This window comes from Folsomia candida, unplaced genomic scaffold, assembly GCF_002217175.1.
Source record: "Folsomia candida strain VU population unplaced genomic scaffold, ASM221717v1 Fcan01_Sc001, whole genome shotgun sequence".
Lineage (NCBI taxonomy): Eukaryota > Metazoa > Arthropoda > Collembola > Entomobryomorpha > Isotomidae > Folsomia > Folsomia candida.
Window position 1 is genome coordinate 22108839 of NW_019091193.1, and position 26791 is coordinate 22135629.

General features: G+C 37.8%; 1 protein-coding gene across 2 annotated transcripts; it reads right to left on the reverse strand.

Annotated features, from left to right (window-relative positions):
* Nucleotides 1-4518: 4518 nt before the first annotated feature.
* LOC110844269 (dual 3',5'-cyclic-AMP and -GMP phosphodiesterase 11A) lies at nt 4519-26514 on the reverse strand. Of its 2 annotated transcripts, XM_035846088.1 has the most exons (27): nt 25936-26514; nt 24517-25074; nt 24349-24440; nt 20756-20889; nt 20418-20697; nt 16296-16507; nt 15974-16201; nt 15108-15222; nt 14796-14983; nt 14574-14663; nt 13319-13554; nt 13036-13220; nt 12342-12409; nt 11330-11422; nt 10371-10421; nt 9143-9233; nt 8882-8937; nt 8700-8807; nt 8586-8628; nt 8366-8405; nt 8271-8297; nt 8064-8154; nt 7954-7978; nt 7807-7882; nt 7553-7730; nt 5053-5175; nt 4519-4958 (listed from the first exon to the last, which is right to left on the reverse strand). In XM_035846088.1, exons 4-27 carry the CDS (start codon nt 20837-20839, stop codon nt 4833-4835), a joined length of 2814 nt encoding a protein of 937 aa, XP_035701981.1. In that variant the 5' UTR covers nt 20840-20889; nt 24349-24440; nt 24517-25074; nt 25936-26514; the 3' UTR covers nt 4519-4832. The 2 variants fall into 2 exon arrangements, with proteins under 2 accessions (XP_035701981.1, XP_035701980.1); XM_035846087.1 differs by having other exon boundaries at nt 24349-25074.
* Between the last annotated feature and the right edge of the window lie 277 nt (nt 26515-26791).

Consider the following 26791-nt stretch of genomic DNA (forward strand, 5'->3'; position numbering starts at 1 on the left):
ACAATTACTTTTATTGCTGTTTGCTAATCGTGATAAACTTGACTTTTTACTTGACTTTGTTGCACCCTTTATAATAAAATAATAGCACGACAAGGCGGACATCTTCCTCATCACGTTATAAATAATACTGCTTCATGATTACATGTGCTTCTTCACACATGCTAAAGCACAAATTGGCCCAATTTTGGAACATGTGCATGCATTATAACATTTGACGTTTCTGTCATATTCCTGGTTGCAAAATGATTGTATGTTGAAATGACCTTCTCCGGCGTCGTGTAATCTTAGAGTTTTAGGAGACTTCATAATAGTGGTTCTTTCAAAGAAAAATTCAACTATACTTTTTACCCGTTATCTCAAATTATGTTAATAATATAATTATAGACTTTTCCAGATTTTCATTTTAAATCAGTCAAGTTCATCACGATTTTTTCGTCGTAATTATTGTACTTGTAGGTATCTGTAAGGTTCTTATTTCTTGCAGTATTTATAAATTCAACCTTTCCAGAATGAAAACATCATCAAACAGATTAAACTGATTCATTTTATCACAAGTCTGTTAAATAATAGAAATGCTACTCAGATTGTACATAAATTGTTGCTACAAGTTCGTATGCATTATCAGTGAATGCAATAATTATGCATAGAGCTGGTGCAAATAGCCGGAAACATTATTCAGGAGCAGGAACGACATCATCAATCCTGTTTTAGTTCTGGTGTCACCATTTCAAGTTTGCAGTTGCTTGTACGCTTGGTTTGGCCGTGGCCTAATTCCGGTGGCATTTAACGGGTTTTAACACTCGTTTTCATTACCAAGTACACTATTTTTTTCACTATAATTGAAGGTTAATTGAAACATAGCTAATAACTTCAAGTCTCCGTGCAGGTACTGACCAAGAATTGTTTTTCGACTCTTGCAAAAAGTTATGCCATATCTCGCCGATTAAGCAATGCATTCTGACCAATCACACATTACGTATATCAACTTACTTTATGATTTTATTTTTAAATCTCATTTGCATATTTTTGCAATGATCTAGTTGAGAATGCGAATGGACGAAGTTCACACACTCGAGTACAATTCCTCCCAATCAACTTAACAATACGAATTATTACATAATGTTAGAGTTTCAAATTTAAACTGATCCGATGTTACGAAAGATTTTGTGACCACGTTTTAGATTTTATTTCATGATAACACTTGAGTTAATTTGGCCACTTCTGTCTTGCGTCTGCTCATCCCTGGCTATAAATTGTGCTCGCCCTAAGCCTCGAATATATCGTATGCATGCAACTCTCGACCGTCGATAGCCATCTTTTACGAACTCTAAACTATTTGCATAATGTGATTTGATCCTCTGGGATTTATTGACGTTGACGTACCTTTCAAAACTGAAGAAAGTATTGACACAATTCCGTGTGAAAAGTTGGAGCACTTGTTCAGTTGTGGTTTCCTAACCGGGTTAAGTGCTTGCTATGATTTCTCAAGTGTGGATGCATACATACTAAAATGGTAGCAGCAACACTTATTTTCGTTTTCCAAACAAGCAGAAAGTCCTTTTGCACATTCTAATATCGGACTCATAGACATATGTATGCATACATAGACAAATTTTCAGGTTAAAAAAATAAATATTAGTAACAAAAACAATGTAAATAAATTGGAATAAGTTTGCCTAATTTCCAGATTAATTAATAATCTTTTTAAATACAATGTCTAACAAGCCATCGAAATACCATCAATAATGCCTCAATAATAATCACAATTAACAGTTAACATTAAAACTCAATCTTCAAACTCAATTTTCTTCTACACACGTAATATGTAAAATCAAGAAGTCGACGTCATCGCAAATTGCAACAGAGTCTGCTCAGAGACTTTTGACTTTTTGTATTGACGCATCAAGTCATCCGTTTATCGTGTCCGCATTGTGCTTTCTTCCTGTCATTCACGAATGATTAGTCAATGAAGATCTCGTTGGGTTTTTTCGAGTACTCGAAAAAATAACAAATAGTAATTATCGACACATGCATGCACACAGTGGATGCATGTGTATGATCATTCGCGCATAAAGAACGGCAACTGACCCGACGCAGTCATTATTATTTATTTTGACAAAGGACTTATTATACGCAAGGAAAGTTGCTCACCCACCATGTTTGTTTGTTCACTTGAGAAGTTGATTCGAGTACTTGTTTTCTTTCCTTTGTTGTCCAATACCTTCTCAAAAATCAAGATCGTCTCACTTTTGTTCTACTGATCTCAAGACTGCTTCACGTGTGTAACATGCTCTTACGCAACCCTTTAATATGGTGCAGATGTAAATCTACTTTTAATAAACTGATTAATTTTGCGCAGAAAACTTGCTCCTCGTGATTGCTTGCAGGTGCATAATATTAATTATTAGTGATGTCGATAAGCTTAAATTGGTTTTTGGTAATTGAATTGAATTATCATCGTTTTTATGAGAGGATTTTGAAATTCGAAAATTTTCGTATGTTTTATTGCAAAATATTTTGTTGGCTTGTGCTGCAAAGCAATAGAATATTTATGAGATGTGTGTGAGTGATTTGGACCATAATCCATCTTCATCTTGGTGATTCATGTGTCAAACTTTGTCTTATTTTGAGTAACAATAACAATATGAACCCGTCATATTTCCGTTTTTATTCAATTTCCCTTTTGGTTCATTAAACTATTTGGATGCCATAAGAGCTCGCTTGTAAATACTTCACAGACAGAGTTTGAAACTTGCGATGCCCCTTGTGTCGCTTCAGTTTGACAGTGGGCCATGCCATAAGACGTAAGAATAATGTGGACTCCACGCTTTGCTCACGATTTCATATTATAATTCAATCTTGATTCATTCATGCGTCCATCCAATGTAATTGTGTTTTAGTTGGTTAATTGAAAATGTGTCAATTTTTCAATATTTCTTGCCAAATGTGCATATCTATGTTTGAGCTGTTACGAAATCAAACACAAAATCAAATCAAATACACCGAAAACGGGCAATAAAAATAAATTGAAAAAGGAATACCTAAATATGTTTCCTTTCTTCTCCGTTTGTGTATATGTATCAATCTTGTTATGTAATAAGTATCAAATTGCAATAAAACAAACTAAGGAAATGACTAGCAGATACGTATAAAAAGAATTATTCAAGCATGTGTTATGTCACTTGGATAAAACAAATACTCACAACTAATGTTTACCATCATAGCTCTGATTCTGACCGAATGTGTATTAGTTTGTATGTCTGTGTGCGGGCCTTGGACTAATTATTGGGTAATTTATGGAAATACTCATTCATTTGAGGTGGTTATCAACCTCAGCCGTTTAAAAACAAGTCAGTAGTAAGAATAATACGACACAAAGAGTCGAGTCGGAGTAGTTACATAAACTGTGTGGGATTGCTCAATGCAATTTAGTGTTTATTTTGTCACAAGATGTTCAGTCGTTTAGATTTGTCGTTTAAATTTGGATTACTATTCTCATTTCATAGATCGTATTTATCATGAATACGCGTAGTTAATGAATGACATATTTTCATCCATATTTGTCACCCTTTATTTAGTTCAAGATAATTAATAAGGAATGAAACCATATTGAATGCATGTTGTACAAATGTGTCGTAGTGGGCATAACAGTAGTGGAGATGCCGTAATTATTATTGCTTATCCCTTCTAAATTTGTCACGATAATGCATATGAGTATGACATCACATCGTGCTGATTAGCGCAGGATTACGTATTAGTAAACCATGTTGTTCAACAGGTCATTGCCGATTATAACTTTTAAAACCCTCACGATTCAAGATTTGTGTAAGTATCTACATAAATATGAATGCAAGCTGTGCAATCCTCGGATTCATTAAGAAGAATTGTGTTTCACGCCTATAACTGAATTTTAAGCTTAACCGAAGACCCAGACTAAATGCTAAATATGTATTGCTAACTCATTTAACTATCCCAAATTTTTACGTAGAAAAAATGTGCTCCTACAATATTTCCCATTATTTGTGTCAACGAGAAGTTACCTTAAAAACGCAGACGAGAAGCTTTATGTGGTGGGATTTTGCATTGGGAAGCTGAATTCGAACTTATCTTTAGTTATTATTTAAGGGGAGTTTGGTATATAAGTTCCATAGGCTTGCAAAGGAGGCAGGGTGAGAGAAGCCAGAATTGTTTCTCAGAATAAAAGTTCCTCGCATACCACTGTGCTCCTCCCTATTGTAGGAAAACAGTGTGGTAGGTTAGGGTTAAAGAAGAATTCCAATATTAAGATGTTCAGCAAGATTTATAAGGAAATATTTACGTCAAAATACTTATTGCATTCCAGTAAAATATTTTTTGCTACAACAATTTCGTATTCCTGTTAATAAAGTATGTAATATATTGCGTATATGTACTTTCATGCTTACAATATTACAAGAAGTGCGATGAAAGTCGTTATGTGCATATTTGTGCTACATATGTACATGCGTACACATCAGCACACGTACTTACATGTAGAAATGGAGTTTAATAGTTTTTTATTATTATCCCACAAGTTAAATCTAATGCTTAAATGTAATCATATAATGTTCTCATATAATTACAAATAAAAATGGTTGTAATGTTGTACTTTGAAAATCTCATCAGTCGGGAGTCTTGTCGTTTATGTGCATGGTGGGGAACAAAATAAGGGTTCGGTTAATCCGATTTCAGTGAAATCATTTCACTACACACAATAAAATTGATTCGAGTTTGATTAATAATTTCAACTTCCAGAACAAATCTTAGAATATAAGCTCCAAGTGAAGTCTCAGGTTTTCGAGACTCCTGCAAAATTAGCTTGAAGCCTTCGAAGCATCTTCGTCGTCAATGTCAACTCCAGCCAATTTTGCCCACACCTTCATATTTACGCTCGCCCCGTCCCGCATCACGCCAAATCTTGGGTTCATGTCTGACAAGGACTGTAGCATGGGGAGAAAGTTTACACGTTTAGCATTTATTACTTGATTTGCACAACTAATTCACGACCTCGAGAAAAACGAAATGCAACCGAACCTGGTAAAGCGGGAGACAAATGTCAGAAATCCATCGCATTTGTAGCTGAGGCAATTCATGTTCTCGTTCTCTATCCATTGATGCTGGAGGAGTTATCTGCAACTGCTTTCTTTCCTGGTCGCCCTGAAAGATGATATGCATGCAGAATTAATAACCCCAACATGCAAAATAAATTGTGCACAGCTCATTTTACAAGTCTTGAATCGTTTCATATGCATATTTTCATTGTTCCATATTTGCTAAGGCCCCAAAAAAGCAGCACGACAAAATAATCGTAATTATTTGAAAGGTTTCATTGGCTGAAATACTTAGTTATTAGTGTCGTATTCTGCAAGTCGTTGCAGTGGATAGAGAAGACGTAGACATATGTATATAATTTTGTAGTACGTGTATCGTATGACACAAACATAAGCTAACAATAATACATTGTACTCTGACTCTGAATTTATTCAAATTGCATTCATTGATTTGAGTCCCAAATACATCAATCAGACTTGCTACGAATGAAGCGGATGGATAGAAGTACTTATTTATATTGTGGCAAATCTGCCCTGCAACTGACAGAATACTAACAGCAATAATAATGCTGGAGGAAAGAAAGCATGGATATTTTAATTCTTTCATCAAAACGGCAGAAATAACCATTTCTAATTCCATTTTCAATGAAATTACAACAATGTTTGATTAAATTATTTATTAGTAATATTATTAGAAAATTCTCAATTCTCAATGGCGAGAGCTGTAAATATGTACGTTCTCGTAGGTCTCTTTCGCACAACTTAACACTTTATTGCATTTTTGCACATATCCATGAAATCATTTTACATATACAGGGTGGTTAAAATGTCACGCTACAATGGAAAATTTTTCGATGGGGAAAATTCGTAAATTTCCATTAGTTACCGAAATTTTATCGCTAAAATTCAACATTTTAAGAATTTCGTCATCAATGCTCCATCAGTTTTGATAATAATTATTAAAATCTCAATCCAAAATCTTGTAACTAATGGAGATTTAGGGGTTTTTCCCATCAAAAAATTTCCCATTGTAGCGTGACATTTTAACCACCCTGTATGTATTTCGAAAAAGCTAAACGACCAGCGCCGTAGGTATCTAAGTACATATGTATATAAATGCATAAAAGAAAGTTACGACATGAAAATAGGATGTGCTACTTTTATTTAAATTCCAGTTTCATGCGTTTTATTTTCAAGCATGTGAGTACATTTTCAATCTTCGATCCATGATAACGAAAATTGTGCAGGAAAATGTACGTATCACATCAATGACAGAATAGGGCTTAGATTTATGGGAGAAGATACGAGATCGTAAATACGAGATCTCGAATTTCTGGAACTGTACATAAATATATACGTACGTACGTATGCTCTCTGGCTTTCATTCCTCCGTTTTGCTGGATGAATGTGACGAAGACAGACAGCCCAAGTTAATCTCATCTTATCTGAAGGAGCAACTGACTTTTCCTTCCGGGCCAGAAGTGTCCTCCATACAAAAAACTATCCAAGGAAAGTATTTCCTCTTTTTGGGACAATGCGCCTCATCCGCTCCAACAACACGGGTGAATTACCTCCCCTTGGATTGTATCGTAGTGGAGGCAAAAAGCAAGTAAGTGGGCCATGATGAGACAATTGAATTACACACAACGTTTAAAAATAGTAGAGGTTCATAAATCATAAGCCAACTCTCGAGGGAAATCCTTTCTAACCATGGCACTCGTGGTACTTGAATGTACATCTCCTCGTCCCCTCCCACTGTTAGATATGTACCGACATAAGTCCAAGAATCACATTGCATCACATCATGAAAATCCACCAACTTTCTCCACCAACTCTTTCTCAATCTTTTCTCCTTCCTTTCCTGCCCCAGAGAGAAAGCAAAATGAAATGCGGAATGAAAGCTTTGTTGGGTGGAAAAATCCGCTCATCCAGCTCCACACTTTTCAACTACAGTACAGGATTGTGATTGTGGTGAAACCAGAATCATGGTGATTTTTACTCTCAAGAAAACTGTCTATTTCCTGCCACCAACCTAATGGACTGGAATGGAATGCAGCACGCTCAAAATCTAGACCACGTTAATAAATCATGGTTTTGACATTAAAGAAACTTGACCTCGACGGATAAGTTTAAAAAGTGTTTTACTTTATTTTTGTTGTAAAAATGACCTCCTTTGTGGAACAATCGACCGAGAAAAAGTACAATCCTTGTTCATCGTCGATTCTCATATTCAGCTAAACTCCAATGCAACTCAAGAATCTCGCAAGTGCAAATACTACTATTTTATTTATGCATCCATTGTATTATATTTTTATTATTGCAACTTCCAATTTCATTTGCTCTTCCTCGGTCACAAATCCAATTTAAATTCCTAACGCGATTGACTAAAGGATGACAATGGTTGACGGACTTGCCAGATTTTTTTTATACTGGAGCACGCAGAAATATGCATTTATTGAACCAAATAAATTGTAAATACTCACTTGTGCGAAAAATTCTGCAGTGACCAACTCGGCAACTCGACGTTGTACTTCCCATCGTTTGGTCGACGCTGCAAGGTCTGAAGCGGTCATTAGCATGAAACGCAGCGTTTCTCGTTGCCCCTCCTCGTCCCAACTGTATCTGGATTCTGATACAAGCGAAAAAAATGTCGACCTGCGCCTAGAAATTTCCATATTGATACGTTGTAAATTTGAAATGTATCATGATTTTTGTAAATATAAGGATCAGTTAGTACTGAAAATAAGTCGTGAGATCAGTCGCCAATATGCACTGTCGTAGGACATTCATGACTCGAGAATAGTCTTCCGGCCCTGAAAGAAAATTTGAAATTTGAAACAGTTTCACTTGAAGTGACGTAATAAATTTGATGCTCAAAGCCAACCTAGTCCACTAAAGATGTTGTGACCCTTTGATAAAAATTATAAAAGTTGGATGGTAAAATGCACCTGATTTTATTACATCCTTAAAACTTTTATATCTGTATGTATCTACCTCACTGTTTATAATCATCACTGCATGATGATAGTGATGTTGCTCCATTGTGTTCTGAGTGCCATAAAGCAACGCCAGGGCTGACCCAGTCCTACATGAAGACGGCAAATTACTCGTAAACAATTTAATGGAGAACCCGGAAACTAACGGGCAGATCGATAATAACTTTTAAATGACTTCCGGCCTCCACCCCCGAAATGCACTTACTTAGCTTGGAACGCGTTGTTAGTCCCTCTAGAAAGTTGAATATATTAAAATATAAATAGTACATAAGTAGTTTATATGAGATGTGTATACTTTACCTATGATCCAAATCATGGCAAAGACAAGCGACAAACATTCCTACAAATAAATAAGTACAGATAATCATGAACCGAACAACGCATATTATTGAGTAAGTTTTGTGAATTTTCTAGAATTGCAATTTCGCAAATCAAGTGGTATCGGTGAAAAATTTCCATTGTGCAGATCAAGATTACTATTCCCATCAGCATTACACCGTTTACTATTTATTACACTTACCCAAAACTTCCAACTCTGAAAACGTGTCCTTCATTTCGCAGCTCTGGGAGTGGAAGAAATAAAATAAGTTTTCAGGCACTTTTCGAATCAGGATATTGCATATTTTTGCAGTACCGTGAGTATGGCAAACATCACTTGACACACATTCCATGCATGCCTCCAATTATGATAAGGGACGTCTCGATAGTTCCGTTGTATTGTTAGAATCCATCGTATCAACGTCTGGATAAAAATAACATGTCTTTCAAATACGCACAATCAAGTGCAAATAACTACATCCGGATTAGCGTAATTACAGCATTGTCCATCTTGAACCTGGATACAAGGGATAGATCCGTGAACATCCGAAGGGCTGTCAGATTTGATTTGGTTGGGTTGGACATAAATCAAAAATAAATAAAATACGGTTATTGTAGAAGTAGGATGAAAGCAATCTTAAAATTATATGTGCTTTTTATAAAATTGTGCATGGTACACTGTTGTAAAAATGTATTTTTATTTGGAAGTGGGGGTGAGTCACCCCCATAGCCACGAGGGTACTAGAAGACATTACATACCGGCTAGAACCATGGTGTCCCCGTCAAGTGAGAAATCATCAAAATCTAAGCCCACCAGACCCAGTTCATCCGCATCGGGTACTTCACGACCCTGCATTTAACGCATCATTAACAAGATTTAGTTATTGTGTATACATGTTTCCCTATATTTCTACATATCTAATGCTCACGTTGGCTACTCATTACAACACAATTTTACATTGGCTAAAAACTGTTGTCTTGAAAGAAGAGAAGAAAAACAAATTATAGGTGTAATTCGCAAACCAGTTAAAATATTATCTACTATTCAACATTTATCATGTAACTTAAACTGTTATATATGTAAAAACATAAGGCGTTCATATTTCCGAAGTAGACTAATACATGTAATAATATCAGTAAGTACAATTCGTTCTTTGTACATTTGTACGTCTAAACTTTCTTATGTAGTACTTTCCTCGCAATTTGCGGTCCCATAAAACTTATCAAATTTTAAAGAGTGCAAAATAAAACAGCAAATGCGGAGAATAAATTAGACGCACAACTTTTGAACCATAATTAACCCAATTAACCAACCAACTCAATACGCTTTAGTATTTTATATGAATTGTTAATAAATCGCCTGCATGCAATGTGTACTTGCAAAAACCTAACATCCTTTTTGTGGAAAACAGACCAAGTTTGAATTTTTTATAAACAATTTTTGTAATCCATGGAGGGAGGAGGGAAAGGAATGATAAAGTTGTAAATGAGCCTGGGATTAATTCCCCTCGAGACACTAAACATGTTCCACTCGCCCATAAAAGTGGCAACTACTAATTCCCAGAAATTACTCTTTCTCGCAAACTAAAAGTTTGTACACTTGTCAAGTTTTTAGAATTGGGAGAACCAACCTGCTGCTAAAGTTCCCTGGATTACTTACTTTGCTCTGTCCACATGGGCATATCAGAAATTTCGGAATTAAGTACCCATAATAGCTCCTTTATAATAGTAATGAGTTCGCGCAGTCAGTCAAGCATTCGACCCTCAACTCTAACCTACTTGGTTTCATCTTCATTGGAGGATGTTTATAAATACACGGATGAAATTTTAATTTTCTCATGGTTTTTTAACATCTCTGCAAAGCAGCCTCATCTTCAGCCTATCAACTCCATCCAGGTCTGTGTTTATACACACAGTTCACATCCATGTATGCATAATGCATGACGTTTGTCTGGATCAATGGATAAATTTATTATGTACAACTTACCAACAGGAGTTCCACATCTTTAATAGACGCTGCTGCATGATAAGATAGCACCTGCAAAGTGAAAATTTGATATAAAATTGCGTTATTAATTATTTTGGCATTGCTAAAACCCTACGACAAGCTTGTCGTTTCTAATAAATACCTTTTCAAATTACTGAAATAAAGTTTACTTGAACCCTGTTTCTCTATTGTGCATTATTGTACCCATACATTCGTCTCCTTGAAACTGTTTTAGACAACAACTTTTAAAAGGATTTGATTCCATGATTTCCTTGTTTATTTTCGCTTTCATCCAACTCTGCACACAATAAGTGTTTCAATGTGAACAGGGCAAATCCTTCCCAGCATGATAATGAGCTAACGTCAACCCACGCCAACTCTACTCGAACTAATGTACCTCTGCCACTCGAAAAGCCATTTTGTTCTTGTCCCTTCTCGTTATTTAGTTTGTGAAAATCTTGAGTCAATCTCAATTTAAGTGTGGATAGAACTAAACAGGGAACAAGGAAATACATATACACAGTTAGCGATGCTTCTCTTAAGCCCGCATTTAATTTGTACACAAAAGGATTACATATTTACGCATAGGCGATACACTTTCTGTATGCAAATATGAATCAAGGAATGAGAAATAGCAAACGAAGTTCACTCTCAATCTTAATTTAATACTTATTCTGCGAAATTTACGCTTAATTACTTTTCCTTCGTGTTACGCCAAACACATTTGTCCTTTTCTATTCATTTAGCGGTTGGCTACTTTGAGCGAGCATTCCGTTCGTCCGTCTTCCTGAACTACGTATGCATGTATACTATAGAGTTTAAAACTCTGATCAACAACAGACTTCACACCGTGTTAAAAATTTGGCCCTTGCCAAAGACCAGAGGTCAAAGATTAAAGTCAACCTTCTAATTTTATCAAGCTACGTGGAAACTTTTCTAAGTAACACAAAATTTCTTACCTCTATAGCTACTTTCTGCCGTGCTATCGCCATTTCCAAGTCCCCATACGTGAGTGTGTTTGAGATTCCAAGTCCGCAGAAGATGGTGAATGCCTACACGAATAATAAAAATATTTTGAAGGGGGATCAACAAACGAGTCATCAAATTAAAATGTCTTTGACCCTCTCAAACGCTAAGTACATCTCATATTCTCTCCAGTTAGTATAAACAAGCATAAAACTCCTCAGACTGGATGGATCACTATGCTGTAAGCATTTTCATTAGGAAGTATTTAAGCTAATGTCCAATTGCGTAGACTGAACTGTTCAAAAGAAATTTTAATGAAATAAGCTATTCCAAATTTGTGATGGCGTTTATGATTAGTCACACGGACGTATAAATTGACAAATAATGACAAATCTCCCTATCACAGCTGTTACCTTCGCAAGCATGGCTTATTACAGAAATTACATGCTCTCTGATTTAATAACCATTAATCCCGCCACTCTTAGGATTCGTTAGGATAAGTATGGAAAGTATATATTTATGAACATCAGCCACCGGCATGAAAGAGGTCAGCTAAGCTTGGCAACATTCGTCGAAAAAGAGATGATATATGGACATTCTTCTTCTCAGATTCCCTGCCCTGCCCACGGAAAAAAAAGCGATGAGTGGATGCTAGCATCATCTCGGTCAGAGTTAGTTGAACGAGCTTTTTATGAGGAGGGGATGAATCGTCCTCAAAAGGAATTATTTATATCACTACTTTCCCACCGGACGTGTTTTGAAAGAAATGAGAGATTGGGTGGGGACATGCACTTTCTTAATAACTACTTGACAACGGCTGCGGATTGTGCATGATTTTTTTTTCTATTGCGCACATGTAAGTACACATGCATATTTACAAGCCTCTGCATGTTTTGAAACTATATTTGGCCACTGTTGCGACCGTGTTGACCTGAGCATGAAGCAGGAAGATAAAGGAAAAGATGGATTCAAAACATGACATGAAAACAAACACTGAGAACTCGCCTCAAAAAGTTGTTCGTCCTGGTCGTCAAAGGGCACGGCGTTGAGTTTATTAACTATCGTTGCGACTCCTATAGAAAAACAGTGAGTTTCGCTCTTTGGTTACTTTATATACAACTGCGACACATATTCATTACATAATAAGCAAAAGGTATTGCAAAAGGTTTTGGGTCAATCTTGTGATCCAAAAAAAACATCATTTTTAGCATTCCTGCGTCACTGGCTTTCCATTTGAAAGGCTGCTGCTGCTCCTTTTTTGCTTTATTCATAAGCCTACTTTCTTCCTTCCACTTTTGACAACTTCTAATTTTTGAGTAGGTAGAAGAAAATTGGAATTACTTTTCCTTTGAATTTATCAGCTATATAACTGGCAAATATTTAATCAAGCAGAGCTTTTAATAGATTGTAAAAGAAATATGAGCACAACAAGTCCTTTCATTCCTTCCAAGAATCAAATGGCGTCTCGTTATTAAAAAGCAATAATAAGGATTCGCCAATCAAGGACTTTTCAAGATGAGATGGTAATGATAAGGATTAAATTTTCCATTGAACTAAACAACCACGAACCACGACGCGCGTGTCATCAATAAAATCTCATCAGGCCAATAAATGCCCAAATCACACTCGTTGTGCAATGAGATTTTTTTCCTTTTGAAAGGACATGAAAGGGAAGGGACGAAAATATAAAAATTTTTACCAATAATCTCGGAATTTCTGTTGCGTATGGGCATAGCGAGGAGAGACCTGAGGTTGTCCCCACAGCCGCTGGGCTCCACCTCCACAATCTCAGCAATATTTATCACCTCTCCAGAGCTCACAACTTGCTCAGCAAGGCGCATCATATTCCCTGAAGCTTGGCAATCAAGAACTTTTCCGGCATCGCTACAGTTGATGGATTATTTAAGCTCGCATTAGGGTTCTAATTAATTACACGGGCAACATACCTCCTCCTTTCATGTCATTTATTTATAAAGGCTTACGTGGTTTGCATCATCGTTTGAAGGTCTGCTGTAGGGTGACCATTCAGTGGCGTGTTGAGCTCAAAAAGTTTGGAGAATTTTATACCCTTGGACAATTCACTCGAATGCTCGTCCAGAAGCAGGACTGCGGCACGCTCGCATTTCAGGAGGCGTTGTGCACGTTGCATTATTTTTAGAATTACGGATTCTAAGGATGTTTGTTCCTCAAACAGGTCGTGAACTACTTCCAGCAAATTCTGTAAAAAATTTACAATGCAACGCAATAAATAATCTATATGAAACATGAACCACAATGTTGTACATATTTAATAGAAATTTGAATCATCTCGACTCCGGATTGACGGATTCCAATTAATTTTGTATCAAAAAAATCATCACAAAAATTTCAATTTCATACATTGAATTGTCGTGGGATAAAAAATCAAAAACCCAAAACCATCACGGGTTTTCTTTAATAACTCGTTCCATAACATATTTATTTATATTGTTATATTGTTATTTATGCGGTTCAAATGCGCATCTACAACACAGTCAGCAGAAGTTGGTAAAATTTCAGCTCTCTAATTTCAAAAATGATTGCAAAAATGACTGCGATATCCCGTGCAATGTGGTTAGACTGCTCTCAATTTGTACTACACTATACGCAATGTGGTTGTCAAACTTTGCAGTAGAAACATCATCCTCCAGACACTCCAGATTGGAATCTGATTGGAATTGGAATTTGAGACGTGATTTAGTGCTTGGCTTTAATTGACTCATTATCAAAAAAGATGGAGGTTTCAGCCACATACGTATAAATACATCTGTATATATACATAAATATCCCATTCTTGAGCACATTGGGATCCTTCCTGTTACATATATCCAATTGGCTTGCCTAACCATTTGAAAAGTAATGTGCGTATGCACAAGGACGATTCTAGAAGAAATTACGTGGAAAATAGAATGGGACAAACTGACACAAAGCGACGCCATATCAAGCGCACAGAATTCATGGACTGCTATTGATTGTTATTCGACTCGGCTCTCACTTTGCTTTCCCACTTTCTCCAAGCAGTGAAGGCGAAAAGGTTTAATCACTGCACTCTGGTGTTGGTAGTGTGGTGTGTATAGATATATTTTGCAAATAGACAACAAATTGGACCAAATAATACCCAGAACAGGGGCAGAATACTAAGTTTGATAATTATCCGATGTGATCGAGCACAAACGTGACGAGGTACAAGATACGTACATATTTGTGAAATGCGCTTACCCGATTTCGATCGTACTCTCTTCTTGTGGCCTCCATGATCTGAGCATTGGTCAGTGCGATTCCAACAAATTGCAGATATGTCTCTAAAAGCTAGATAGATATGTTAGTTAGATAGATATGTCTCTAAAAGCTGTACACGTATAAAAATGCTTCATTCTCTCGTTATAAAAAATAAGTGTATTTGAAATTAGCAGTCTAACCACTCGATTTATAGATTTATACCTTCTGATCGTCCAGAGAGAAAGTTCCAAAATACTGATTTTTGTTGACGACTTGCGCCACTGCAATGACCTCTTCGTCTCCTGGGCTGCGAACCGGCATGGCCAAGAGGGAATGAGTGGGTGGGTGGGCACCAACTTTGTACCGTGGGTCTTGAAGTACCGTTGTGGGAGACTCCAAGTTCACTGGTTCTGTGAAATAGAGGACAACAATTTTGTGTTTTATTTTTTCAATGTCCACAAAGGTAATTTATTCTGGAAACTCAGAACTACAATATTCGAATTATCTATGTAATACAGACAGACTTCTTCTGACCTCCACGCTCCGCTACCCATCCGAGAATTCCATGCCCTGCCCCCATTCCAACCTCCACCCCGTCCAGCTCCATGGCGGATGGTGTCCACGGACTTCCGATCGGAACATCCCACACCTGCGAAACAGTAAGTTTTTATAAAATGGAAGGTGACCAGCACAGTACATAATATTCTGCCTCGGCTATAATTATGGAAATTCCATAATAGAATGTATAAAAGTAAAGAGCTATAAAAATTTACTACAAAGTCATGAGTGTACTTCGACCCTAGTGAATTTCTTTTTGGAAAGAGCATCCCTTCCTTCAAGCTTCGTCGCATTAATTACATGTGTTGTAAATAAATAAAAAATATGATATGAATCTATACTTTACGCAAGAAAGACTGAAATTTTCTACTTATTTTTTTACATGCACTAGGGATATAAGTAAAATAGATTTGACAAAACTTTAGGGATTTATTATTGAAATATGCCCTCGACCATTGATTTATGCAGAGTAGCAAAAGTTGTAAAAAGAGGACCATCCAGAAGTAGTTGAACTTAACCGTAGTAGCTGCAGAAACCGAACTTTCACCCATTTGCATGGTCAGACACACACGAGACTTTAGACCGATTCTCGGAATTCGCTTCTAGCAACTTTTCAAGATTATTGCGTGGTTCGATTCCTTTGCTAGAAAAATCTTCACCCAATAATCTTTTCCCTTCCAACTTTAACACGGAAATGCTTTCACTCTTAGTTTGAAAACATGTTTACTTTCATGTTAAAAATAAAAAATTGTAAACTCTCAAAACTTTTTTGAAAACTTTACAAAATATCTCCCGTCTTTACATGCATGCTATGAATGCATAGATAGTAAATACCTTCTTACCTTTGACACAAGGGTTTGTTTCCCTCTCGGCCCTTGCAGAATGAAGAAAGACGCAGATTCGGCATCCAGCAAAATGGTGACATTCTCGATAATCTTCTTGGTCAAGCTCCGAAGGTCCAGGTCGTTTGCAATGTCTTTGACAATGTCGAGAAAAAAGGCCCGATCATCGAATCTCCTCAGCTCCCTCTTCAGCTCAAAGTGCTTTGAAGCGTACCGTGGTAGTTTTACCTGCAATTGGGATCGACCGACATGACATGCTTTCAATTATTAAAATCTCGCTTCCCCCCAAAAATATCGTCCCGACTTGTCAATTTTTTTTTACCTTGGATTCAATAAGAAGGGACAAGATGTTAATTGAGTTGGGTGGTAAGGATGTATATTTGCGCATATCCTTCAAAGAAGAGCGTCTGGATGCCAGTGACGCGGGGGTGTGATGACCAAGAGACGACTCTTCATTCTGAAACACGGACCGACTTTTTGCTCGTGCAAAATCATTGCGAAGAGTTTTCTTTGAGTGATGCGCCTTTCCGCTTCCTGTGGAATATAAAATACAATTTGGACATGATCATTCCCTCCTCGCAATCGTGAAAGGTCAAGATTAGCAAGTCTAATTCAGCAAACCCATATAAATACATACTTGATCTCTTAATTCTGCCATGACTCTATAAATTCAACATCATTTGGGTAACGAATAACGATCGTGCTTTATCTGAAGGCTGCGAGTTGCTGCTGTGTAGATAATCTCATCTAAATATGCTTATCATCCAATGTTCTGGAAACCCTTCACCAAGTTAAAAGTGAACACATAAACATAACAAACTTTGATGGTTATCCATTAAGATGATGGCTGGTGACCATCATCATCGCACCCTCATTGTGTCAGTGTCATTTTTAAGTTTGAATCATGACGATATGGATATACTAAATATTATCGTGCTGGAGTGAGCTTCAGCTGGAGTGAAGAGAACAAGATAAAGATAAGCAAGGGATATGATTACCAACTAATCTACACGACGTATCTGGTAAAACCGGAGCGGATATGCAAAATGATAGCGAAAGTGTTCAAAAAATCGCATATAACCCCAAGTACACTAAATCAACATCATTATTGCAGCTAATCACATCCATCATTTTATTATCATCTCTCCAGCTACTTCTAAACATGTATATTTATGAAGATGAACTACCGGAGAATTTGATGAGTCCGGTAGTGATACAAAACAGTAATTATTTATAACGCTGCTAAATTAGTTGCAAGAAAGTGCTATGCGGTTTCATGAATTTGAATGACGTAAACATGAGGTCCTTCAAAGAATATGCGTTCCACTCATAATTTTAATCACTACTAACGAATCAGCAATACCACAAAAACATTCATCTTTCAAGGATCATAGTGACGTTGCGTCAAGATTCTACGGTCTGAGCGGACACGCATGCGACATGCTTAGCCTCCACTCAGCAAAATTGCCATCCAGACAACAAAAACGTTCGACCGGATCCAGACTGAAACTGGCTCAATTTGTTCGAAGTCAGTCATTCAGACGTTGGACATGATTTGATTTGAGCAAGTTGTTGAAGTGAAGAATCTGATTATCTCCATTCGATCTTTCCTTCCTCGCTTCTCGACAATTGTACATATCTGTCATCGTCATCCTGATGTAGGACTCCCTGGAGAATCTCGACAACAAATTCTACTCGAATTCACTCAACTTCAAATTTCGCCCCAGCTATCCAACGACAAATGAAGGCAAGTGGGAATGGGGTCAGTCATAGTTAAAGGTGAATTCATATATTACAAGATATATTTGATAATAACGGCACTACTGACATATACATAATGAGCAGTAATATATGTACGAGTTACTTCTCAAGAAGCTTATGTGCTTATGTACATGCATATTCAAGGAAGCCGATGATTTTGCGTGCACCAATTTATATATTACAAAATGGGACAAGGTAATCTCAACGTCCTCCTTGAAGTATCAATGATGTGATGATTATGACAAAAAATATGTAGCCACATTTTGTCATTATTGATTCTGGTGATCTAGTGCTTCCTTCTCTTATCTAACTAAAATGCGGTTGCAGTCTCTGTGAAGTTATTCAGATTTGCAAATCTCTCCTTTATTTCCTCGACTAGTTGGGCTATTTACCTAGTAAAGTAAACCCTGGAATAATGAGAACATCGGTCTAGATCCAATTCCAATAAATGTCTTCTTATCTCTTTGAATGGAGGATTCCAACCGAAATCCACATTTTTCGGGCTATTTGCATACTCAACAAAGCCAAATGAGCTATTATCTCCGTTTCATGTTTTCTCTTTCATTCCTTCTTACGTGTAATTTAACTGGCAAAAGAAAGCCCCTTTCATAACGCGACGCCCATGCACTTATATTTCCTACGTGCGTCGTATCATCTTCTGCTCGAGTATGGCTGCCAGGGGATATGAATAACCTGATTATTAGCATTGTTACCTATTTACGGCTTCAAATTGGGATCCTACTTCAAACCACATATATTTGTACATCTCGCTGATTTGGATTCCTCTCTCGCCTCGTTAGACATGATTATTGGGAAAGATTTGACGAGTGTCCGCTTCCCCTCGCTAAATAACAAATATTGAGACTTTGCTTGTTTGAAGCAACACTAATTAATTCTGTTCTGTTCTGTTCAATCTTTAACGTCTGCGGTATATGATATGTGAGCCACATCGTTTCCAATACCAAGACAGGGATAGATACTGACATCAACAACTACAAGGAAAGGTATAGTTAGGGCTGGCATGTCAGGTTTACTAGGATAGGTACTGTAGAGGAAAGGGGGTAATTATTGAAATTGAAAATTGGGGTGGACGGTGAAACAGGATAGGATGTAAATAAGGAGATATTCAATAGATTACAAGGACGATTCAGCAGATATTTAACTATCTTAGGATTTGGCCAGACAATCCTATGCAGATTATCTGCCGGCACCGAACAGTAATTTGTATTTCCATACCAGTTCGTTCCACATTTTTGCTGCATAATACAACTCAAGAGGAATCGAACTCTCGGCTTTTTGAGTCATGACACTGATGGTCAAGCCTCTAAGCCAAGACGGCAGGTTTTTGGATAGTTACTACTTATATTGAGTGTGGGTAGCAAAATAAGCTTGTACACGCTTTTATTATTTTGTATTTCTAGACTTTCTATGATATATATACTTATTCCAAATTTGACAAAATTTGTCACGAGTCAAGGTCCTCGAAAAGGTTACGTCTCATGGAGTTAATCAGCGATTGACGTAGAGGTTTTATTGGTCTTATGCATACATATCTAGCAGTCTATCAGATACATGAATTTCAGCTTCCAAAGTCAACCTGAACATTTTTACTGCATGAACACATCTCAGTATCGGTGGCGACAAAATAACCACCGTCGCAGGCTCCACCGCAACCGACTTTGCTAATTAATCGACTTTGATGGAAATCCTCCTTCGACCTCCTTGTTCCTCTGCTGCTGCTGCTCCACCTCCTCGTTAAAACTTTTAAACTCTCGCCTCCCAATTTATACTCATTAAGTTTATTACATTTCCAGCTCTCGAGAAACTTGGGGAGACAAAACTTGTCAAGTTTCTTATCATTATCAAACAAGCTATGTGGAAAAAATTCAACCGTATTTAAAACGTTATGGATCTGATTCAAAAATTCAAATATCCTAGTTTGAAAAAACTAGCTGCAAAAATGTGTGATAAATTTATTATCATATGAACTCTTTCTGATTATTATTACTCTTAATTGATGTCTCATTAGAAAAGTTAGCAGAGCTTCTAAATAGTTTGTCATCAACATTTGCGTCATCCTCATCGTTTTCTTATCTTTCGTTCCAATTTGCATGAATTTGTCAAAACCCTAATAACTAACTCTTTCGTCAGACAAGTTTGCTCCACTCGGTGCTTGATTTACTTAAGAACAAGTTTGTTAATCGTCATACTGTAGTTTGCATACCCCAAGTGTCGCCCCATCATGTCAGCTCTCAGCTTGAATGAACTTGCACCGAGAGAGAAACTACTTTGGCCAATTTCTTCATCTGCTTGACTTTGCAACCTCTGAACGGAAGGACTGAATTTTATGAAAACTTTGTAAAAAGTTGAAATTAAGAGTGGTACACACCCATTTAGATAAAACCTACAGTGTGCAGTGTTGATGTGTTCAGCCCGAGTCAGGGTCAGAGCCCGCTACTAAATTTTTTAGTCAGATGATCCAACTACTATTCGTAATCATAAAATCAGTATCGTCGTAGTTCGGGGTTAGTCTACCGATGGATAAGCAGGATCTTTACGTCGTTCAAACGGACCTCGCGAAAGCTTTCATTTATTTTTAGGCAGATAAGGAAGGAAATCTTGAGCATCGACATATGTAGAAGGGCTATTTCTTGGTGCATGTCAAATTGTTACAAAGTCTCACCATTGTTGTGATCATCGTCGGAGGTGTTGGCGAGGGTGGTGGTTGTCGTCGTGGTGGTGGAGAGGAAGTCTGACCCTCGTTCGGGGGGGCTGGTGGGCGAGAGTGTGTCGGATGTGAGGGAGGAAGCGCCCGAAGCGCGTCGCGAGGAGCATGTCGAACGAGATCCACGACGCTCAGAGGGTGGTCCCAGCAGAACTGGAGACTTTCTCCCAGTGTTGCCCTCGCACAAGATAACGTAGCCGTGTTCTGTGAGCCATCGGTTGATGAGCGTAATGTCGGCCTGAAATTACTCGACTCGAATAATGCGTTAGAATAGTGCTAAATATTTGTTGGAGTACCTTTTTGATAAAATATGACGCAAAGTAGGTCGGGTTCTGGTCAAGCCATTTGCCAATCTCTTCTGGATCTGTGATGCTTGTCATTTTCGGACCATTTGATTCCAGTTACGCATTAAGCTCTGCTCTAAGAATTCCTGCAATTTAAGAAATGTGGGTTAAACGAGAGTCAATTTATCCCACGAATTCCGCCTTTTATGCATCCAACTAGTCTCAATTGAGTTGGAAATCAGTCGTTGCATTGTCGTAGTTATAAACTGATTGGATTGGCAATGAATTATTCATGAATGAATGGGGCAAGAACAGCAGAGCGTGAAAGCTGTGATTGCTAAATAATTTGAGAACAAGAAAAATCTGATGACTTTATCGGCGGGTGTGACTTGATGTGGACGTGGATGGGAAACAGAGAGGCTTTCACTTCGTAGCTCGTTAAATCAAAAACTAAAGGAGTAAAATGGCGAACTTTTTTTATTTGGATAAATCATGAATTAGAGTTCAAACCTTGATGAACGTTGCATGGTCAACGAAATTTACGGTTCGTGAACAACGAGGCGGTACAAAATCCTTGGAGCGGTTCCGTCTCAAGGCCGACACTTTCCAAGTTTATTTTTGCAAAGATCTCGGATAAAAAATTACTCTATGCATGTGACACTGGAAGAAGTAATGCATGCACGACCGTGGGATCGACTAATATTTATTCTCTTTCACCCCATCTATTTTTTGCAAAAGCTCAGATTTATTTTTAAAATAAAAGACGAGCTCTGTCCTATCAGTAGACATATTCACTATCTATTCGGGGGGTGTACTTAGCCATTGCAACGCAGAAAATCGCATCAGCAAACCAAATCTTTTTGTGTCTGTGGAATAAATAGTTACTTTCTCTTTCTCTACGATCCTCCTCTATAAAATCTCAACTTTCTCCACAAAACCCTAGCCTGCCACGACTGCTTCTCTCTCCTGCCAGATTCAGCATGGTTTTACATGTTTTACTTTATTTTATGTGACAGCTCTTTCTAAACTGCATCTACCCCGCACGAGGAAGCTCAGATAGATAGATCTTTATTACACGAGAAAAGTGAATCGATTTTTAACAGCATTTTTTGCCTCTCCCATAATAGGCTTTGCAAGTGTTTAAATATAAAACAAAGCACGGATTATTTCAGTAGAACCAAAATTGCTAAAATAGTGCTGTGATTCAGTGTCATTCATGAGAACTTAAAATGTGTAAACGACCGAAATAGGACTCGACGGGAGAAAAATCATTATTGGAAATCAATTCTTTGAAATCCCGACACAAAGGGAAATGATGATAGTGCTTATCGTGCATCTTATCTAACAACATGTCGCATTGGTGTCGTGCCTCATGCACCGACAAGTCAACCACCAACGTATATATATACATACGTACGTGTAATGGCAAGACGTGCAAGTAGCATAAGTGAAACTAAAGGAAAAGTCACCTTATTAAATAATATTTATTTATTTAAAATTTAGTAAACGAAATCGCTTGATGCCGTTTTTACGTATTTTTTAATACATAAAAAAATTACTTTATATATTTAAAAAATACATATCATTTTATAGGAGTCTGCCAATTCTGACACGAATTTCACGTCAAATTATTTCCTCAGAGGAAATTGCTTCTTCATGATTAGATTTGGTTGGCGCTCGGCTCGGGAAAAGTAGTGAAAGCAAAGAGATTGGAAGCTTATGCAGCGTATATCTATTGCCTGCCCACACAGTCACTCCATTTCCGAGATAATAATCATTTTGGGAAAAAATTGTCTCAAATTATCATTTCCCCGTCTGGAAGGATGTCGCTCGGCTGGTTGTTTGATTATAGGGTCAGTGCAAGCCACGTCACATTCCTCAAACAAATAAAATTGGACCAGGTTCCACGACGTGCACGATATGCCGTGACATAAAGCGGTCGCCAAATAAAGTAAATTAGTCGTCCCGATTTTGAGAAGTCTTTGAAAATGCACAAAGCAAAAGTTCCCTCAGGAGAAACTACACGGCTGTACGTACACGACGATTCACGATTCTTGCAGAAAATAGAAAAGACGAACGATGCGACGCTGGTTGGCTGACTGGTCTGATTGTCATCCGTGATGATGATGACGACAATGCAGCGCTGATGACAAGCACACCCTTGCCATGAGAATGTAATGGTGGTGATGTAATTTTAGTGGGACATGGCTAATGACTTTTCTTCCTTCTCTCCTCGCCTTATGACACTGGAACGCACGACTGAAAACATTTATTTCTGAAAAGTGGCCATGGTGGTCGCACGTCGTTCGTATAAATTCTGCAAGGCGAATATAGCAAGTGCATGCATGGGAAGATTGACTGGACGACGAGGACGACGAGCACACACACACATAAAAGTAATATAGATAAATATATATAAAAGTTTATCTGGTTGGGAAATCACACAGCTGGAGGGTGACGATAACCTACTTATGTATACCTTAACTGTCTAGCTCATTCAACGCCAACGTATTACATCATGGAGAAAATATCTCCTCGTGAAGATAATTATAAGCCGTCGTGACTATGTGATATTGTCAGCAAGAAGTCATCATGTCGTGTGATTGTAGACACGTGCACAGCAGCAGCCCCGGCCTCATGGTGGTGAGAAAAGTCAAGGGTCAGTGTGGGAGCAATAGCAGGAAATTGCACTTTTCGATCCCACATAAAAAACAAATCTGTCATCGTTTCAGAAGATGACATGACATCACGAGGACATGACTTGACACCGGAACCACACAGACGGCCGACCTCACTCTTTCTCTCGCCAAGCTCTGCGAAGATCAAAAGCCACAGCTATTTACGACCACACATAAGTCAACAAAGTAAACAATACAAATGTGTAATAATCCTTGACTTTTGCACAAGAGGTGAACTCTCGGTATATGCATGCACAAGTAATGCTACTTTACGCTACACTTTTCAACTTGAACACTAATTACTCTTCTGGGTGTAATAGATACAAGATTCAAGAGCATAGTTTATCAAGCAGCATGGGCATCTTTTCTAGAGGCGTAACACATTTCCAATAATTTTGCACCATTTGCAAGAAATATGTGCAGAAAAGCCGGCTACTTAGCTTGTGGTAGTAATTCATGGGAGCAAGTTGCCAGAAAGTTTGGTTTCCAGCCAAGAGCCGGAAGGAAATAGGGGTCCAACCCATTCATCACCATCCACTCCACTTCACCACCATGCACACACAGCCAGGAGAAGGACCAGTGCCAAGGAAAGCACTTTCTCCGGCCAACGACTTACAAATGCTTTTGCCACTACTACGACTTCGAGGTGCTCGCCTCTTCGCAACGATAAAAGTCTCCCTCCTGCTTCGAACCAGAAACGCATACATATATTTTGGCTAAACAATGGGGAGTGATGATGATGATGACATTTTTCCAAAGAACGTACAATACATAGATCAGCACTTGATTTTTTGTATAATAAATACAAAGCTGACTTGGGAATAATTTCAGTTGGCAAAATTTATGTTTCCGTTTCTATCCAAAGAATATAGTCGTAATGGTTTTTCTGCGAATTTTTGCGCATAAAACCATATAACCTAAACTCACCTTGCGAAGTAAGAAGCTTTTCCAGGAAGATAAGACAGCATAATAATCATGGAGATGGGAGACGAGTTGATTCCCCGGGGCGACTTGACACGCTGTGGGCAGGATTCATCATCAACAACAAGAACCTTTCACCGTGCTTTCACTCGCAAAACGCTTTTATGAGCTTACTATTCGCTGTTATTTGTGAACTTTATCTTGTTGTGGACTTTATCCAATATCTGGACAGGAGAGTAGGTTTACACTAAACTCTAAAAACAGGGTTTATGCCAACAATCGTGCATGTACATGTGTACATACATATATTCTCGACTCTGTATGAACAACAGGAAAGTCCATGGGCAGGGTAAATCATAACACTAAAATGTATGTACAAGATTTGAACCTCTTTCACTTAAGCTTTCGTTGCCTGTGTGTGTTCCAGCTACACTTGATCACTACTGTTCAGAGTCAAAATAAAAGTAAAACAAACCACTCAAAACCAACTTTACTTTTCAACACGCAACTCTTGCTTTCTTCCGCTAAAGGGAAGATTTTGATGAATATTTTATACCAACAAGCTGAGTATTTGTCCCATTTATGTATGTACGTACATCCGTATTCCGTATACACACGTATGCACTTTGTAGTATTGCATACACAGTCAACCAAGCACGCACAAATTGCGACTACACATGATGATGATGATGATAATGGCAGAGTGATTTCAGTGATGATACCTTAGGAAACCTGCAAAGGGTAAAAACGTAAAAAAAAGTCATTGATTCTCTAATCTCAAAGCTATAATTTTAAATTTACGGAACAAGTTTCCACATTTCCTGTAACTTCTGCCCGTATATTTATACTAATTCAATTATTTAGGAATACATATTAAAAACGACGTAAATTTAGCGTACAGTACTTTGATCAAATATTTCATAATTTATAATGCGGATCTGTTCTCACATAATTTTTGAACTCTCTCAATTTAAGGATTCTATTCTAACAGAGCTTTGACCGGAGGTAACGAACCGTGCCTGGACGACTTCCTTCTGGCGAGCATTTAATTTCAGCACTAAAATCAAATAAATTGTGTACCAACTTTCATAGTCGTTTAAAAAGAATAGAAATTGGTGAGAGTGATTCGACTTTCTCTCTTTGTCCTCCCACGGCTAACTGAATTTCACTAATGCACATTGGCAAAGGAAAACCATTCATGAGCTCGCATTCATTCCGCATATTCTTCTCTGCATGTCCCTCGAGAAAAGTTCGAACAGGATACGCTCCATGGAACTAGCCCATCCGTTTTGCATTTCATTTACATGTCATGTTGCCTTGCCTCGTGATATTCGAAAGAGAAAATCACTCACGTCAAAATCTCTTGTCCATTTTCCACTCTGACAAATCTTATTATTCTTCTCGAAGAGAGACGACCTTTCCACATTGGCTTATCTGACTAAACGACGTGCTTTTGCAATAAAGAATAATCGAGCCATGCAGAATTATCTCACCCAAATTAACTCCAAAACGAATATGGTGCAAATAAATTCAAAGTTATTTTGAGGTGGTGATAATTTCGTTGATGTTACATGACTCGTGAGATGAGTTTACCTCGTCCTTGTTGCTCCATAATAATGAGAAGGGAGGAGGACGAGTGTGCAGAGGCGGACTAATTTTCTAGTCGACTGAATGGGATGAGGATGTTGGGCAAAGTTGCACAATCAAGACCAAGTCGGTGTCTGGTGACCTGCTGCTGTTGTCCGTCCACGGACGGGAGGAGGCAATTACGACTCGCTTGTGATATCTTATTTCTTACAATGGCGAAATTTCTTGAAAGTCTTCCTTCGCACTACACCAACGCCATGTTTACCATTTCACTGGCTTATTCATGGACACTTGTGCCCTTTACTCGCAGGTACACGGTGGGTGGTCGACATGCAGAAGGAGAGGAGACTCGAAAACAGACATGTCAACTGATCCAGAAAAATTGAATTGCTTATGATTTAATCAAAGTCCAACTATTTTAATAATTCTTTTGATCAGATTGTGAAAATCAAGTTTGATGCGTAAATGTAATTATGGATGAACAATAGCCAGCAGCCGCAGTGGAACTTTGAGGCGAAGTGATATGGCGATGATGACACTGCATGTACGTACATGTGATACTACGCGACGCGTTTTCTCCTGTCGAGATCCGAACCAACACTGATCTCACAACCCGGGTTGGCTTTCCTTCCCTCTCACAAGAGATACGCTTGGTTTGGTCGATTTGATTTGATTTCAAAGGAGAAAGTTCGGAAAGTGGAAGGAAACTCCATCACCTTGTACCGCTCTCTTGGCATTATTGTACATTTTGAAACCCAGTTATTCAGTTGGTTTTCATCAAATTATCAAAGTTATCAAAGAATGGACTATCCAGCAGTTAACACAAACATTGTTTTCTTTTCACAAGTAAACCTAGAAAGAA

What these genes read in the sequence shown, in the direction of transcription:
- LOC110844269 (XM_035846088.1), bottom strand. Translation starts at nt 20,839, where the DNA reads ATGACAAGCATCACAGATCCAGAAGAGATTGGCAAATGGCTTGACCAG. An exon ending in TGCCATGATTTGGATCATAG is followed by an intron (nt 8,298 to 8,365) that starts GTAAAGTATACA and finishes TCAACTTTCTAG; the next exon opens with AGGGACTAACAACGCGTTCC. An exon ending in CAACATCTTTAGTGGACTAG is followed by an intron (nt 7,883 to 7,953) that starts GTTGGCTTTGAG and finishes ATTTTCTTTCAG; the next exon opens with GGCCGGAAGACTATTCTCGA.